Here is a 17415-nt window from a genome sequence, read left to right on the forward strand (position 1 = left end):
ACCGCAGAGTCGTACCGTCAGCCTCGTTCACGCTTCAACTCGCTGCAATAGATCGCTTTCATCCCCCTTGACTGCTTTCGTCTGCATCGACCCCCTTCAGGAAACCCAACGCTGCTCCAAAGACATTCCCTCAGAAGCTTCGCTCGGTCTATTCCCAGCGTACCACCCATACACAGCCCCTCCTTCGGCCCGTCAGACCGGCGGCGGCACCATGGCAACACCACCGGTATGGAGACCACTGCCTCCGGCAGCTGGCCTGCCCAACCTCCTAGTCTCAACGGCCTTCTCCACCGCGGAATACACCGTCCATGTAACCGACTTGGCCAATATCTGGGTCGAATCACTGGACCGCAGAGGCATCTTGATGCGCAGCCTCGCCAATTCGACCACGATCGATCCCACGGAGAGCACCAGGAACATGCGGGCGTTCTTGTCCAAAATCAGATCCGTCTTTGACCCCACCCATCCAGACCATGACAAGGCGACTCTGAACTTGTCAACCGCCCCCCAGAAAGATGCTGGGGAAGGCGGCTTGACCATGCACATTTCATGCGAGTTGGACAACATGAAGCCTTTGGTCTGGCCCATGTACCTGCAAAAGTGTCCCCAGTCGACGCTTGCAACCGAGTTGACCATACCGTTGACCCAGGTCAACTCCGCCAAGACCCGTCAGGTTGACTCGCTCCTCGCAATCATGAAGCAGAAGGACACTGTCATAATGAAACTTCTCGACAAGCTCGAGGCTACTGGAACCCGCCTAGAGAACGTGTTCACCGTTCTGTCGGCCAAGCAGAAGCCAACGAGGAAGATGGCCGAGGAAAAGGTCAAAGGACTGGCACCATTCAGCCACGATGACTGGAAGGCTCAGCTTGACGGTGACGACGCCGACATCGCCAACCTGATCCGGCACGTCTTCGGTTCAAATGGTCTCGAGTACCAACATCAAGATGCCTCATTGGACCCATCATTGGATGACTGGTGGACCAAGAACGAGTCGTCGACTTTCCCAATTGTAGGACCGAACTCCAGCCAGCGCCAGAAGAGGAACTCTCCCGAACCCGACGATTCTCGACGTGACGACAAAGAGACTGGAAGAGACCCAGTTGATGATGATGATTTCCAGGTTCAGTCAACACCGCCACATCTCATGTCCAACCGCAACCGGTCCGTTCGTGCGACAAACGTGGCAAACGATGATGACAGCACTGAAGATGAGGATACCTCGCAGATACCAGACAGTGTACCCGTGCCTCCACAAGACCCAAAGAGACACCCCGTTCGCCTAGGAACCATTGGGAGGAAGCAACAACCCACCCCTTCACCACCGCCCGCCCCTGAAGAGCCCAAGCCAGATGGCTCGGAAACCGAAACAGAGTCTGATGACGATGCTACCGCATCAGTGGCAGAACCCTCTTCTCCACCTCGTCAACCCGAGCCAGAGGACACGAAACCTACCAAGGTTGGACTCGGACGGATCGGCGGTGTAAAGCGACGTTCAAATACCCCCGAACCTTCCAAGGATACCGATTCACCAAAGAAAGGGGTACTCGGTCGTATCGGCGGGTCCGCGAATCGCTCAAAGTCCCCCGAGCCACTGAAAAAGCCTGGGCTTGGTCGCATCGGCGGCAGAGCTCCTGCGTCAAAGGACCCTGAGACTTCTGCTACCGAGGCAGAAGATAGAGGTCGTGATCGGACCGAATCCAAGCCGCAGGCGAGGACTCGAGAAACCTCGCAGGAGAGAGCAAATAGGAAGCGAGACGAGCTGCAGCAGGAGCTACAGCGGAAGGCCGCCGCAGGACCAGCACGGAAGAAGCGAAAGTTCTGATCGACTCGAATTGCAGATACCCAAAATCGAACCACTGTTTTCTCAATACAAGCGTAACATACTCCTTCTGTTCAGCCTTTTCTCGGCCGACATGCGTGACGGCGAATACAAAGACCGAGAGCCACAGTATCAGTCTGCTCATTGTGCAGCAAGCTTCTTCCTTGTACTCCCCCAGATACCCCAGAGACGCGACTTCCCGAACCTGGAGGTCGGTCACGCAGACATCGCAGATCCAAGGATCAAAGGGGTCCGGAACCGAACCGGACGGGCCGCGCATGAAATCACCGGCATGAAACCGACATCGACCGCTCCATGATGCGGTCTCAGATGCGGCTCTTACCCAAATTAACCCGATTTGGCCGATACTAAAGGGTCGTCTTCATGTAGTGCAAGATGTCTGGAAGCACTACAGCAACATTCTTCACCAGGGGTTTCTCCTAACGGCCCGACACGCTCTTCACGTTGACACCCCGCTTGTCCGACACTGGATGCTGTTGTCCGAACCCCCGACGTTGAACACGAAGCAGCTACTTACCTTTCTGGGGCTTCCACTTCTCGAATCGCACTTGGCTGTGCATTATGCAGTGTTACCGAAAGCTGGAGGGATGACAGTAGCTACTATCTCGCAGCGGCATGGAGAAGCTGGATAACGATGTGTCTGTCCAGCGGTTTCAGAAGTCCGAGGGACTAGACCAATACTTCGAATTCAAAATCACTCATCGGCTTCGCGTCACCGCAATGGCGGAAGCATGCCGTAACTCGATGCGATGTCGCCGATTCGCGAGCCTTCCTACGGTCTTCCGCAACTACGCCTTTATAGGAAAAGCTCGTTGCTGCCTAGGAACCTTTGAGACATATTCTGCGAAGAAATGGACGGTCATCACAACTCCAGATGCGACATAGTTCCTTGATCGCCTTGCGGAAGTTCGAGGACCTCTGGACGCGAGCGCTCCACGTACACCTGTCAAACTCTAGCTTTGTCACGCAATTCCTACATCTGCATCAAGATGGCGACTGGTACTATCAGATCTCGCTCGGAAAACCCGTGTTCCCTGTCGTGTTCTTACGGGACGACCCATTTGGAGGGACCTCGGAGACAGTGTCTCGCACGGCAAAGAAGCGCTCGTTTGTCTCGTCTATCAGCACCGCGCAGCGTTGAAACTCGCGTCTATTCGTCGTCTTCGTCGCCTGCAGCACACATTGCTTTTGCAGACGACGTAGGATACGCCCAAGGATCTACGGCGTGTCATCGGCCAGAATTTTGACCGGAGAAGAAGTTAAATGCACAACCCGCATCCCGCCTCGTTTCCAGGTGCCGGCCCGCGATGGAACCATGCAGCATTGCGCTGGAAACAGAAATGACTCGCATCCCGATGCAACGGGGAGCAATCCGGTCCGTACATTGTCATCTAAAGCCTTGACAACGCAACATTGCATACGCAGAAAAGGATACAGCCGGCGGGCCAAGCCACTCCGGTCTTTCAAATACGGTGATGATGTCGACTTCATTCTGCACCGGATGTCATCCCGTTGACTTTCGGCGTCGTCTTGTCTTGTCTACCCTGCACGACACCGGCATGCATACATGTCACAGAACACCCTTTCCGCAGGTGGATAGCTGCTCTAACGAAGAAAGCTGTCCAGCTCAGCCCGCACCTGATCTTAGGAAACAATTGGCAACGAAACATCAATCTTTCTCGGGCCAGCGGATGCATTCCCATTGCCTGCGGCGCAAACGGGCGAGAGATGGCGTTCCATACGCGATAGAGCATGCATGAAAGGACCAGTATCAAGTCATAGGATGGTCCAGCAACCCCTTAGCTACCAGAAGTTCGGCAGGGCAGTGAGATGCTGTCTTTGCAATCTGACCGCGAAAGTTAGAGAATGTTTCAAATAAGGCATGATTGAGAGGCTGTTCAGGACGTGTCCCATTGCGTGCTTGTCGGCGAGGGAAAGGCAACAGCAATAGCGAAAAGCTCTCAGACTTCTGCCAACATCAAGGACCGATGCCATCGGCTTTCTGAGGTTCTTCTGCATGGGCTCTGCGTTCGCGCATTGTCGGTAACCGAGCCCAGTCGTATGCTCGCGCCTCAAGTCTTCTATTGCAAACGGTGGATGACCATCGGCCCCTCCATCATCTGCAATGTATTGGGTCCTGGGCTCGTGGGTATCTTCTCGAATCTCTCAATTCTCACAATGACGTCTCGTCATTTTGTCACAATGCCGGGCGGAGCGAATACATCTATGGGTGCGCCGAGCACTGCCCCCATCCGACTTCCTGGCCTGTGGTGATGCATTCTTGGTCGGCCACCGGCTTCGAGACATCGCAATCAAGGTATTGGTGGCTAATTCGACGGAGAGATTTGTTGTCTGATCAAACGGTGTGAGCAACCTCCCTCTGGATTCGGTATTAATGATGCATACATTCATCGACGATACGAGACCCGACTGTGGCTTACCTACGTCGTCCCTCGATCCCATGCCGTGCTACACGATTAGGCATAACGATGGAAAGTACACGGGTTCGTATATATCGTGCTTTGAGCTCACAACCGTGATCATCGTGACTTTCAGGGGGTTGCGTTCCGCCTGACAGGATATGCGGCCTGGGTCGGCTTGAGAAGGCGATTAACGGCTGGCAACGTCGAAGTCGTATTGTCTACAGCAAGTTGTCCAATTACCTCCCATCAACACGGGAGAGGAAGGATACAGAGAGCAAAAGGCGTTGGGCACGGCTGACGGACACCAGCCACGCCCAGTCCAGACAGTGCCGAGCGTTGTGCAACCAACCTGTACTGGCATTTGTCCATACGGATATGGGGAGACGGTGAAGACACGGCCCCCAACGACAGAGAAAATCTCGATAACCAGCGATCCAAATTATATCACAAATTATCGCCATCGAGAAGCAGCGAAGGCACATCTGATGTGACGAGGGCACAGCCGTAGGCCAAATTGCTGACCGCCATGTCTACTGAATGGTGTGGCTGTCTCCAACTTGATGTCTGAATATGGCATCCTGCATTTGGACCAAGGAACGAACGCTCGTTGGGCCTGTATTCTCACGGCAATGACATGCCAGCTTCCAACAGGCGCAGGCGCCGTCAGAAAGGAGGCTAAACCCCTGTTGGGCTGCTACATATTGTTCGATGAACAATCCAAGGCGCACAGAACAGAGTAGCAGCGGCCGTTAGAGCTACTCCGGGCAAAGGTGAGTTGGGTGGCACACTCTGCCTTGACATGACTGCTCTACGGCCGCTGTCAAAGTGTCAATGCCAACACCGCAATCTCTGCCGCATATATCCTTCCCGATTAGGAAAACGCTTTTAAGTGGAGCTTCCGCGAATGAGAATGACAGAAAAACGCCTTTGGCTGGGGTTGCCGTTTGAAATGTGCTCCTTTGGTGCCCTTGATCAGCCCATGAGCTTCCTCTGATCAGTAATCTGTCTTTTCTGGAACCTATGGGCGTCGAGGCTTTTTTTGGGCCACTGCCTCGTCGAGACCACTGCCTCATTTGTTGCTTTGAGCAGGTTCCGCGAGGACTCGGAGCCTCCAAGGCACCAACAAGGGTGGTCGCTGGCAGATGCCTGACTAAGAGGAGAGCTCCCCTGCAAGCGGGATCGAGTCGAGGGATCTTGCACCGTTGGCCCTAGGCTAGGCTAGTTTTCTCGCTCCAACGGCTTCGGAAAATACGTCAACGGCCAGCTGTACGATCGAAGTCTAAAGGCCCAAAACACACGATGCGCTGAACTGAGCGATTGCAGAAGGCGGACCGGACGAGGGTTGACAGCCAGCGCTGAGAGCAGTGCAACAGCGGATAGAGGCACGCGCAAGCCGAAGGCCAAGAGGGTTTCATTCAAAGAGGAGGAGAAGAGAGAAGGGGCCTCGGAGTCACCAATACGGCTGAGAGTAGATTGGCTTCAGCGTCATTGCCAGGCTCTGAGAGGACGGCCGGGGCCGTCAGACAGGGGCCCCTGCCGCAAGAGTGGGACGCCATCGGCGTACGGGCCCGGCTCCGCACGGCGCCAGGAGGGAAGGGAAAAGGACCCCCAACAAGTGCGAGATCAAGTCTTTTTCGACGTCGAGTGCTGATGCGCCCGAACTGACTTGTGAGGAGTCGGCTGTCATAACAGCCATCAACAAACGAACGCAGCCCGCACGACTTGCGCGCTTCCCACCACTATGTTGCCGACAGACAGACCAATTGACAATTGTCAGTTACGACATATCTGCGGCATATCGCGTTGTACAAGATGGTATCCGTACCAAAGATGGGACCTCCATCAACCCCGGCCAAATCGAGCAAGCTACCCACGCCCGCCCTCCTCGTCCCAAATGATGGCCAATCTCGAGCTTCATTTTCTTGCCAACCGCTCCCAGCCGCACCATCGCAGACACTCGTTTGTGCCACTGTGCCATGTACCTTCCCCGCTGGCGATACAGCCTGGGTACTGCAGCCTCCTCGGACTTGGAGATCCCTGACTGTGCGGGTTCCGCTCTCCTTTGTCATCGCCAGGTCCAATCACAGCCTCGCATCCCCTCCGGAGGCCAGGATCTCATCCGGCACACCACTCAGCGGCAAGTTCTCGTAACATACGCGGCCTCTTGGCTCAGCGAAAGCCCGCGGGTACGACAAGGCTGGGGACAGATAGCATACGTACGGATGTACTCACAGACGCTCTGCATCTGTGCTGTGCCCCTCGCGTTTACTGACTATCCCACTTACCGCCGTGACTCTTGGCCAAACCCGGGTCAAACCCGGACTCGGGTCAGGACCAGGTTGGCATCAGAAACAGTTCTCTGCATTACCGTACCAAGAATCGCGCACTGAGATGTCGGTAACTGTCCAACAGTGCCGCCTACAGAGACTTGCGGCGCCCGTCTGAGCTAGTCCTTGTGTCGGTATATGAGCACCGATGCGGAAGGGCAGTCGCATCTATCGCCTGTTTGAAGCTAGATTCCTCCCACAACTCACATTGTTGGGCCTTCCTCGGACTCTGAAAGCCAGGGGGGACGGCGCGCCTCCAACCTCAAGCGCACGTAGGAGCCTGGCGACCTGGCTAGCCCCCACCTACTTGGCCTACTACTACCGCAACCTCCGCCCAACGCCAACGGGCTGCGAGCTAAGTTGGGATACGCAATGCCAGGAGAAAGATGACCCTCCCTGGTCTGTCCCGACAGTCTGGCACCCAATGGCAGACTACGTAGGTTGGAGAGAATATGGGGCGCCTCATCACCCTGAATGGGCGATGAGCAAGGGAGGTGTCTCCAACCACGGAAGTGCAATGATGGTTCTCCATGCCTGCATGGCAAAAATTCCCGGCAAGGTCATCTGCGGTCCTCGCGGAAGTCGGATCTGGGTCACGGGATGCTGTTTGCAATCCTACCTTTCGCTCCATCAGACCCAACCGCACGCACCCGACTGCAGAGAGACATGGCTTGCAGTTGGTGCCGCTTCCACGTCAAAGGAACACTTGCGAGCTTGTCGAAGACTCCCCGCACTCAAACGGCCTACATACTCGATGCGCCAGGAAAAAGAAAGCTGCACATCTGACGCTGATACTCGACCCGAGGAGGTGTCTGTTGGTGCAGGTGGACCTCATTCACCGCTCGGATATCCTCTCTGACTTACCGGCTCCCTGTCGCCCAGCCTCGCTGCCCAGGCTTTGTAACTTCGCCATCAGACGATCCTCTTCCTCGTCCTTCACTCAACCCCAGCGGATCCTCGTCTTGACTTTCAGCTCGTAAGCACTCAAATGCTCCCATCGCTTCTCACGTCAAGGTACCTTCACCTCGCAGCTGGGGTGTACGTCTCAACGGAGTGCGAATAGACGATACGGCTACTGGGCGGCAAGCTTCCTCACGCGCAATGTTGTTCATCCTCCACTGCCCTCAATGTCTGTGCCACCTCCAGCAAAGACCCCGGCACTCGTCGCGAAGGTTCATCTCCATTCTGCGCAATCTCAAATCTTGTCACCACCAGGCCGCCCCGCATACATGGTTTTGGGTCTCAGCTCCCAAGGAGGCATGCCAAGACCCTGGCAGGCCACGAGGGAGCAGCAATTCGCTCGGAACATCGAGAAAAGCTTCCTCTGGACTCCTACCCCCTCTGATCTGGGCCCCACTGTCGACGTCCTTGCCTCTTTCGATAGGAAATCCTTTCCAATTCTCTCCAGCCCTGCGGCGTAGAGCCCGAACTCGGGGACCTGAGGCGAGAACCAGTGGTCTGGTCGATATCTCACCGACTGGTCGAGTGCCTCATGCGTCCCCTCCTGCAAGATTACCTACCCTCGGTTGGGCTGGTCTCATCTCAACCTCCAACGGACGGTCTTTCTCATACACATTGACACCGCCAGCCGAAGGCGTCGCGGACTGACCAAGGTCATTCATGTATGTTCCTATTGTCCCTTGCCGATCCTCCAAGTCCTCCAGCATCTTGTACACCCACACCCCGATGCAGCTCCCCACCCCCTCCCACGCTGCCCGTGGGAGATGACAGGCGTGTCTGTACCTCACCACCCGTTGCTCTTTGTTCCTGCCTCCTCCCCTGGTCCACCCCGTCTTCTCTACCCCGGCTCTCATCCTCCCAGATCACTCACCCTCCGAGTGCTCCCAAAGCCCCATCAACCCGTGTGGCGGGTATCGGATCTGGCAAAGCCTAACCAGCAGCCCACGACACCAACTGGTGGTTCTGATCACCTCCTCTGCCCTGTACAGGAGCCCTTGCCCTGCCCTGCCCTGCTGATACTTCCAGCCCACGCCCCCCAACCGTACGTACGCCAACACCCGTGCCGGGGGGCACTCGACTTGCGGCCGTCACGATAGCACTAAGGCCTCCTCTGGCCTCTAGGGCTCTTTGCCAAATCCTTCGGTTCCGTTCTGTCGGTAAATTATACTGGGTCCATCTAGGGTTTGAATGGCACGAAGAGAACAGGATCGGGGACCTGGCCTTGGAGGGCACCATGAGAGGTGATGCAACAGCAGATATCGTATGGGCTAGAACCGGCGAAGATGCGCGCCCGCTGCCCGCTGGCACATCCATCACCAGACGTCAACGCCCAGGTAGCCATGGTTTTACCGTTTGTACCATCGTGGTCCTTGCAACGCGGTGAGGAGACTGCTACGATGGGTGTGACTAACATGAACGGCGCACTATAGGCATGGGGCAGGCAGGCAGGAGTTGACTGCGTCACCCACGCGCGATTGACATTTACAGGCAAGTTTCATCAAGCATTGGTAGCAGATCATTTTTGGTCATTCATTAGATTCTTTTTCGGAAAAAATACAGACGTGCCTCTCATCCCATATCAGTACAGACGTCGTGGAGGCTGTGATGGACTATGAAACATTTGAAAAAGCAGAACAGACCGAACCGAACCAAAAAGGATAACATGAGAAGAGGAGATGGGAGGGGGTATTTCTGCAGCAGCGGCTGCACGCGCTCTATGGATGGTGATGTGTGTATGTTGTTTTTTTTGTTCGACTGATGCCCCCCCACGGAAGAAAAAACAGAAAAAGCCAAGTCGTGAAACACAGAATCTTTTTGCGGGTGTGTGTGTGGAAGGAGAAAAAAAAAGATCGGAAAAAGAAGAAAGACCACCATCATCTCGTCATCTTTTTTGCATCATCGCAGATTCGCAGAGAAAAGTGAAAAGAAACAGAAAACCAAGATCAGAAAAGCAAGTACCGGTTGTGTTTTTTCGCCACCCCTTCCCTCATCCCTCTCTCCCCTCCCCTCCCATCTCTCTCCTCTCTTCTCGCGTTCTAGCATGGAATGGCACACTTGTATGTGCGATCAACATTGCCTTGTTAGTCCCAACAGCTCCATCTGCTCTGCTCTCTGCTCTCTCTCTCGAGGACAGACAGACACCACACCCGCCAATCCCTGCAGGTGTCAAAACGCGGACACTGTACCCCCCTCCCCTCCCCCTCCCCCTCCTGTACATGGCTGTGTGGAGAAAGGAAGTGCGAGGCGCCAACCACACGCCCCCCCTCCATCTTCTTCCCCCTTCCCCCCAAACGCTCCGGGTCCGATCTTGGCGGGAGGTGTTCGTTCGCCCTTTTCTTTTCCTCAGGGCAGCAGGGCAGAAGAAGGAGAGAGGATGTGTGTGTGGACTGGGTTGAATGGATGGATGGTAGGTAGGTAGGTCTGACGAATGGAACGTCGACTGGGAGCTGCAACCCGACAACCAGGACCGACGTACGCTGTTCGTCGTGGCACAAACGATACAGAACGAGCAGAAAGCAGACATACTCGTTTCTTAGAAAGTTGCCAGCGGAGGGTACGGCCGATCCGGGATCGGCTGCGCCGTCCGCATCTTCCCACACACACACACTCATCCCAGACCGCCATCTCTCTCAACGTCTGTCCTCGTCCGTGCCGCAGGAGGAGAAAATGTGAAGACGAGATTTGTGATTGTGATTTGTCCAGAAAGATACCCATGCCCGCCCCCCATGGAGAGAGAAGAGGGAAACACACACACACACCCATACATGAAAAAAAAAAGCAACACCCACCCAACCCAAACACCCCTGTTGTCCCCCAAACGCCGCCCAAAGAGGAAGTGGTAGCAGTCCGCAGGGTCCCAACCGCCGCGGTGACATCAAGAAGGAAAAAGAAACCATGAATGAGGGAGACGAACGCAGCAGTAGAAGCAGTGACGGGCCAAAGGACCCTGCTTCACATCGCGCGGCGAGCTCATGCATGTTGGAAGAAGCAACGAGGGGAGGTAAGTGCTCGCTCACATCCCCTGGTTGGCGTTGCTGCCTCCCCAGCCGTAGAGGACGCTGTCGCTCTGCCCCGGCTGGGACTGCTGCTGGGGCTGGGAAGAGTGCTGCGGGGCGGCGGCGTGTTGGGGGTGCTGGTAGACGCCGGCGATGTTGTTCATGGCGTAGTGCGCGGCTGCGAAGTTGTAAGGCGGCTGGTGTTGCTGGTACTGGTGCTGGTGGTGTTGGTGTTGCTGCTGCGCTGCCAGCTCGGCCTCGCGCTCAGCGGCGTGCATGTGGAACCGGGCCGAGGCGTCGCGGTTGCGCCGTCTCTTCTCTTCCGCCTGTTGGTTCACAATCTCAATCTGCGCGGCGGCGAAGCTGTGACCGGGAACCCAGGGGCCCTGAGCGTGCTCTGCGAGCCTGGTGTTGATGCGGAGGTCCCTGGCGGCGGCGCGGGCGCTGGTCGTCGCGCGGCCACCGCGGCGTCCTGAGAGGGCGCGGCCGGGCATCGTGCGGTCTGGGAATTCCGGGGAGGAGTGGTAGGTGGCGGTCCTGGCGACGCGGCGGCGATTGGGGTCGGTGTTGCGGCGCCTAGCACCGCCGTTGGGGTTGCGGGGGTGCTCGCGGTAGTGCGTGGTTGGCCTGACGCCGTTTTCAAAGTCGGGCTTGAGATGCCACTTTGAAGGGATGCGTTCGCTTGAGGAGCCGGTGAGTTCGTGCGTGGGCAGCTCTTCCATTCTCTCAAAGGCCTGGATGACGTGTTAGTCTATGCAGTGGTCCTTTTTTGCAAAGGATCGATAAGGTGGGCCTTGATGCAGCGCTACTTGGAGAACACCCCTGCATGCAGATGAGAGAGAAGGAGAGAACTTACAAAGTTCATGCTGAGGTTGTGCCGAATGCTGTTGTGCCAGCCGTCGCCGCCGGCCTTCTCTGGCTTGTCGGTGTTCTTGAGGAACCACTGGTAGAGCTGTTGAAGAGTCATGCAGCGATCGGGCTGGGACTTGAGAGCCTTCCAGATAAGCTGGGCATAGGGCTCGTTGGTCTCGCGCTTTTCGTTCAACTTTGCGTCGCTGTCAACATCGCCGCAGCCGCTGTTGGGAGGGGTTCTCGCAGCTTGGGTTCTTTGACCCGAGACCGAAGGCGTTGGGCTCGGACTCATGCTTGGGTGGTTTTCTGTCTTGAACTGGTCCTGGAGGGAAGCCGGGGACGCAACAAAGGGAGCGCAGGTCGTGGTCATCGGGGGAGGTGAGCCGTACTTCATCGGTGTGATGTCGTGGGGTCCTGTGAGGGTCTGTTGGAAGCAGCTGTTGTTCCCGTAGTCAACGGCAATGTTGAGGGAGGAGTCGCGAAGTGCCTCAGGGGACATGCCCATGTGGCCGTTGGGGAGGCCGTCATATTGCTCCTGGTGGTGGAAGGGAACCTCGTACTGAGGAGGAGGCGTCTGCACGGAGTCGGGCCAGGTGCGCGGCGAGAGAGAGGCGGCCTGGTAGTTGGATGTAGGAGCCGGAGCGCGGTAGGAGTAGTTGTCAAAGTCGTCCACGGAGGAACGAGGAGAAGCCCACATCGTAGGTTGGCTCATGGCTGGTGAGTGAAAGTGCTGGTTGAGGGCTGAGAGCTGCGGTTGGGGGTAGTATGATTGTGGAGGACCGTTGATTGTGGGCTTGGGAATCATGGGGTAATAATTCCCAGCGATGTCTGTCCTGATAGACAGAGGCTCTGGAGACTGGCCGGGGTGGTTGAGGCCCTCATGAACGGACATGGCTTCCATCTGCGCGGTGGGAGCGTTCGTCGCCGTCATTGCAGAGACGGTGAGAGCGATGAACTGAAACGAGAAGGGTTGTTTGCCGCGATGAAGTTTCAAGGAGTGGACGGAAGGGTAGAAGACGTTGCAGAAACAGGTCGTTGTTGTACTGGTGAAGGAGCGAGGTCGAGGTGTCTAATAACAATGACGAGGGCACGCAACGATGTGCTGAGGTATGATATCAGATAAAGAATGCTGTCGAGGTTGCGGTGCCGATGTAGAGGGAGACGACGAGAGGTATTAATGCTATGAGACTAGTGATGTTGGTCTTGGAGGTGTAGGCATTGACAGTTGATGAGAGAGGGCCTCGACATGGGTCGCTGACCCTTCTTGATAAAACTGAGCCTAGAGGGAGATGTTCGTCCAAATGCCCACGGTCGTGTTGTGCAGACGAATGTAGGTCGCTCTTTTGGCAATGTCGACCAGGTACAAGGACAAAGCTAGGTACACGATAGAGGTACCGAAGTAGAGGGGGGCGTGGAGGAATAAGAACAGGGGTTGGACAGGGGTGCCAGCATCCAACAGCCATGTGGATATCGGGGGGATAGCAGCCCGCCTGCCAGCTCATGGCTTGGTCTGGATTAGCGTCCCTTCCCGTTGCCGCGGCCATGTGTGTGTGTCTATGTGTGTGGTGCCTGTATGCTTGTGTGCGTCGATGTTGATGTAGTGTGTGCTCTTCTTGCTGCTCATGTCTGCTTGCTCCCTTTTGCCTGCGTGTAGTGTGCGTATGGCTGTATGTGTGTCAACTAGACGAGAGGCCCCATCAAGGTCTGCGAGCTGCACTGATCCGCCGCAGCCAATCTGCGTCTCTGTGACTGATACAAACGGAGAATCGGGGCTTGGTTGTGGCTGCTGCTGTCGCTGCCGCTTCTGCGACTTCTTGTTGTTAGTGACATCGAGCAGGGATGGTCGAACTTCATTATTCTTTGGCTGCTGGAGCCTGGTGCCGGTTGGAGAGGCTCGGCTACGTCTGGGGAGCTGGGCGAGTCTCGCCGCCTGCCCTGCCTGCCATGGCAGCCATGTCAAGGTTAGGTATCTCCTGGCTAGCAGAGACATGCCTGGCAGAGCTCTTCTGGGCACTTCATTCCTTCTTTGTCTTTTCTCCTCTCTCCATATACTCTCCCGCGAGGGTCTCCTCCGGCCGTTGGGGCTAACAACGCCACCAAGTGTAAGCCCATTCGTTAGCTTATCGACCCATGATCCAGGGTGTCTGCGTGCAACGCCAAATTTGATAGCAGGAGCGGAGGTCTACTCCAGTGACCACAATGATGCACACGGCGGGCAGAGCATTTGGCCTTCGCACGCAACTTGGATGCGAGTGGAGAATGCCGCGAAAGACCAACGGCAAGTTACTGACATGCCGCGGGCTCTGGCTCTGGCTAACACCAGGCGAGGGCCGTCAGAGAGATTGTTGCACACATCCACCCTAGGCCGATGTGAGTAGCTACCAGAAGATGACAAGAGCATTGTACACCGGTACAGTTTGACCAGACGATGCATGTCATTGCCAAAACTGGAGTGAGGCCAGCCAACTAGCCAGCCAAATGTGAGCATCCAGGAGAAGGGCAGTAGGCCGGAAGGCAGCATTTCCCCTTCGGAAGCGTGCATGGTCTTTGGCGAGACGGCCAATCACTGCCATTGTGCCATGGGCGATGCCTCACAATGGTGAGCGTGCCAGCCCAGAAGGGGTTGCAAGGCGACCGCAAGATCGCTCCTCTGACACTGACCCGCATCCTGTAGATCATTCACACATTCTAGAAGTCCGCGGGGAGAGCGGAATCGAAACAGATTTAGAACAGACGATATGAAGCCGTGGACGCCAATCCCGCGTGGGCCGAGATGCCGCCGCTCGTGCTGTGAGATTTGTTTCGAGTTTTCTTGCCTTCACATTGTGCATCACAGGGTTGACCGATCGTTGCAGGCACTTACGGACGTGTAGCCAACGCCATGTTGGCCATGCTGTTCTTCATGATACCCCAACCTCAGCCCTTCCACTAGTCGGTGAAGGGGTTGAGCCACTAACTCTGATGAGGGGGCAGGCGTGGCAGGGTGACGGTGGATTCATCTGCGATGGTGTGGAGATCAGCAACTGCTGCAGCCATTGTACTCCGACTTCAGACCGGGTATGCCCCATATCAGCGTGCTTCAGATTCTATCAGGTCGTCCAGGATGTCAGCACTTAGTATCTTGGGGAGGCCCAGCAGTCAGGCCAGGAGACGGGCACAGCAAGCTTGACCGGGGCAGCATGATGCCCCAGTTCCGGAGGTAACACGAGGAGGTGAGAAGCAGATAATTGATTAGTTGAAGGCGAGAGCTATGGTCGCCTGGACGTTTGTGCGTCATTGTGTGTTTTCCAGAGGTCGGCCCGCAGCGGTCAGTCGCGGTCGTCGGCGTGAGTATGTAAGGCAGCGCGTGCGGCGGGAGTACATGGTACCAGCGAGAGTGGGAGCGCCAACGGATACGTGAAAGGTGAGGCGGATGTTTTCTCCTGATGCCAGATAGATCTCTTTCCTTCCGGCCGGCCAAGAGCCCCGGTCCAAACGCTTTTCCAGAGCACCAGCCCGGATGATTCTGATGATATCTGATATGCGGCCTGATGGCAGGAGCAGAAGCCCGCGTTTGAGGGCGTCTACTTCCGATAGAAGATCTGCGCGAAGCCTGTTAGTACATGACAATCGCAAATGGAGTGGGACCTGTCCCTTACCTTCTTGAATTGAAAGTGAAGCTGCAAGATGCCCTGTAGGGAGGATAAGATTAGCTCAGGCCAAGAATGGGGTGGATGGGGTTGCAATGTGATGAAATAATGGAATGGTGACAGGGGCGCAAAGAGGCGCGCGTCAGATAGTCGCGGCTGGTATGGTGTTGTTGTGGTGGTGTTGACACTGGGCGGAGATGGCGGTCTGGCGGAAAACTGTCGCTCCTCGCGCCTCCCGACATTGGAGGAGGACGCTCAAGGAGGGTCGGTTCCTCCAACTGCATGGAGGTTGGGGGCCAGAAGGGAAAGAAGAGGAGTTGGAAAAAGAAACGCCGTCCTGCGGGCGCTCTTTGGCAGCATCCCCTCCCCCTTCTCCCCTTTCTCATCCCCCCTTGTGGCTCTCTCGCATATGCAAGACGACTCCGCCACGAGTGAAAGGGCGCCTGGGACACCACGTGTAGACAGTGTAGGGAACGCCACAACACTCACCTTGTCGAAAGAGCTCTTGAAGCCGCGATCCTTCTTTGCACTGTAATCCCACTCTCTGTCCACGATTCGGAATGCAATGTCTTCGTACGGAGGTCCCGCAATGAAACGGATGAGGCACGTGTCCTCCTCCCCTGCAGCTGCAAAGGACTCTCCCCTTTTCCGGCCGTGTTCTCGAATAATCTTGAAGGTGGGTGCCTTGGTCTTGTCGATCAGCTCAGGGTAGAAGATGTTGAACTTGTAGCCCTGAACGACCTTGGGCGGCGGGTTGTCGTGGTCGTAGTGAGTCTGGTTGTACTTGTTCCATTCGTAGCCCATCTGAACACGGTTGAAGTACTTGGGCTTTCTCGGCCGGTGCTTGTCTGCCCACTGGGGCTTCGAGCCACTCGGCACAGTCTCCTCGGCCGTGAAAATCTCTTCGTCTTCGCCGATGCCACGGGCGACCTCGCGGTCATAGAGAGCCTTGGTAGCCTGGGAGAAGTCTTCGTTGCCGGTCTGCGCAAAGCGAGCCGTTCCTGGTGGCGCGCCACCCTGGAGTCCTGATGAAACAGACACTGCCTTTGTTTCGGCCCTAACAGGCTCAGATGACATGTTCCTGACTGCTGCAGGTCCGGAAATAGACTCGGCTTGCAGGGCCTGCTGCCCCAGAGCCTTTGCCTTGTCAGGATCCTGCAGCTTGAGCATGTCGGCCTTGCTCTCGCTGATTGCTTCGCACACCTTCCTGAGCTTCGCCTTGGCCTTCCAGACAAGCAGGCTGCGCAGAAGCTGCTCCCAGTAGTCGACATCGATGTCGTCGTTGGAGCGAAGCTTGGCCTTGATCTGGGCCTCGAGGGCCTCAAGCTGCTCGTAGGTCTTGGGGCGCAGGATCTTGTCGACGTCGTCTGACACTGTGCTGACGACCCGAGCGTCTGGGCCCTGGGGTTTCAGTTTCTGCCGCCTGTCTGCACAGATTGTTTGCAACGACTTCCAATATTCGCGGTTACGGCCGTTGGTCTCGAGGGTGTGGTAGGACGTGATGTCAGAATCCAGCTCTTTCAGCTGTGATTCGTCGAGGCCCTGCAAGACGTTCTCTGGGGAGGGGACGCTGAGATGCAGGTCGGCATCGTCGTCGTCGAATACGTCGCGATCGGTATCGATAAAGCGCAGATTGAATGCGAGGAGATCAATGGGCTTGGCACGGCCTTCCCGAACCCGAATGTCTGCCTTCTTCTTGGCCTGTTTCAAGACGAACTTGTCTTCGTCGGCTACAAACTGGCGGGACTGCTCGTCCTGGGTCATGTAGCTCGAGCTCGTGTGGTTGTTGTTGTTGTTGTTGTTGTTGTTGTTTTGACGTGACCTCGAAGACGGGGGAGGGTTGGAGGGCTTTGAGATGCGGTTGTTGGAGTCGCGCCGGGGGGAGGTGATGCTTCTTTCGCGTTCGCGGTCTCTGCGACTGGGGGATCTGCGCCCAGAGTTAATCATAGCTCTGCGGCCCGGGTCCATGTTTGCGTCGATCGTAAGGTTGAGGCGTTGAGGTGAGTTGTCAAGTAAGGAGGATGTTCGTTGTCGTTAAAGTTGAAAATGGGCAAAGATGAGATGAATGGAAGCAGCAACACATCGTCGGCGCCTGCTTCGCCGCGAAAGAAGCTTATCGGGGGTGCTCACAGACGTCAGCGCGGCTTATCAGCACGTGATGTTCACCGAGGTTGACCGGGACCCACTGGCTTCTTGTCACCCAGACCGGACCTTACCGAGAATCTGAGATCCCTCACCGAGCAGCCCCCCAGACGCCCTCTGCCGAACCAGTCACAGCGCTGTTTCCGACGATGCCCCGCTAAAAGATCGGAATCTGGTCCCAAAGCCCCACTAGTCCAGGGTCTCGGGACGCTAAAGCTCGACGGGAGCGCAGATGCACGTCCA

General features: G+C 56.3%; 3 protein-coding genes across 3 annotated transcripts; 1 reads left to right on the forward strand and 2 right to left on the reverse strand.

The window, feature by feature from the left end:
* Positions 1–211: 211 nt before the first annotated feature.
* CGCS363_v010507 (uncharacterized protein) lies at positions 212–1825 on the forward strand (the record flags this gene model as incomplete). Its single annotated transcript, XM_036642356.1, has 1 exon — positions 212–1825. One exon carries the CDS (start codon positions 212–214, stop codon positions 1823–1825), a length of 1614 nt encoding a protein of 537 aa, XP_036491697.1.
* An 8741-nt stretch (positions 1826–10566) lies between these two features.
* On the reverse strand, positions 10567–12332 carry FOXO3 (Forkhead box protein O3; the record flags this gene model as incomplete). Its single annotated transcript, XM_036642357.1, has 2 exons — positions 10567–11283; positions 11406–12332. The coding sequence occupies 2 exons, from the start codon at positions 12330–12332 to the stop codon at positions 10567–10569; spliced, it is 1644 nt and encodes a 547-aa protein (XP_036492485.1).
* Positions 12333–14964: 2632 nt separating this feature from the next.
* On the reverse strand, positions 14965–16998 carry CGCS363_v010509 (Uncharacterized protein; the record flags this gene model as incomplete). The annotated part of the gene is made up of 3 exons (XM_036642358.1): positions 14965–14982; positions 15040–15072; positions 15520–16998. The coding sequence occupies 3 exons, from the start codon at positions 16996–16998 to the stop codon at positions 14965–14967; spliced, it is 1530 nt and encodes a 509-aa protein (XP_036492486.1).
* Positions 16999–17415: the final 417 nt, after the last annotated feature.

This window comes from Colletotrichum siamense (assembly GCF_013390195.1).
Source record: "Colletotrichum siamense strain Cg363 chromosome Unknown KSG_Cg363_contig07, whole genome shotgun sequence".
NCBI lineage: Eukaryota > Fungi > Ascomycota > Sordariomycetes > Glomerellales > Glomerellaceae > Colletotrichum > Colletotrichum siamense.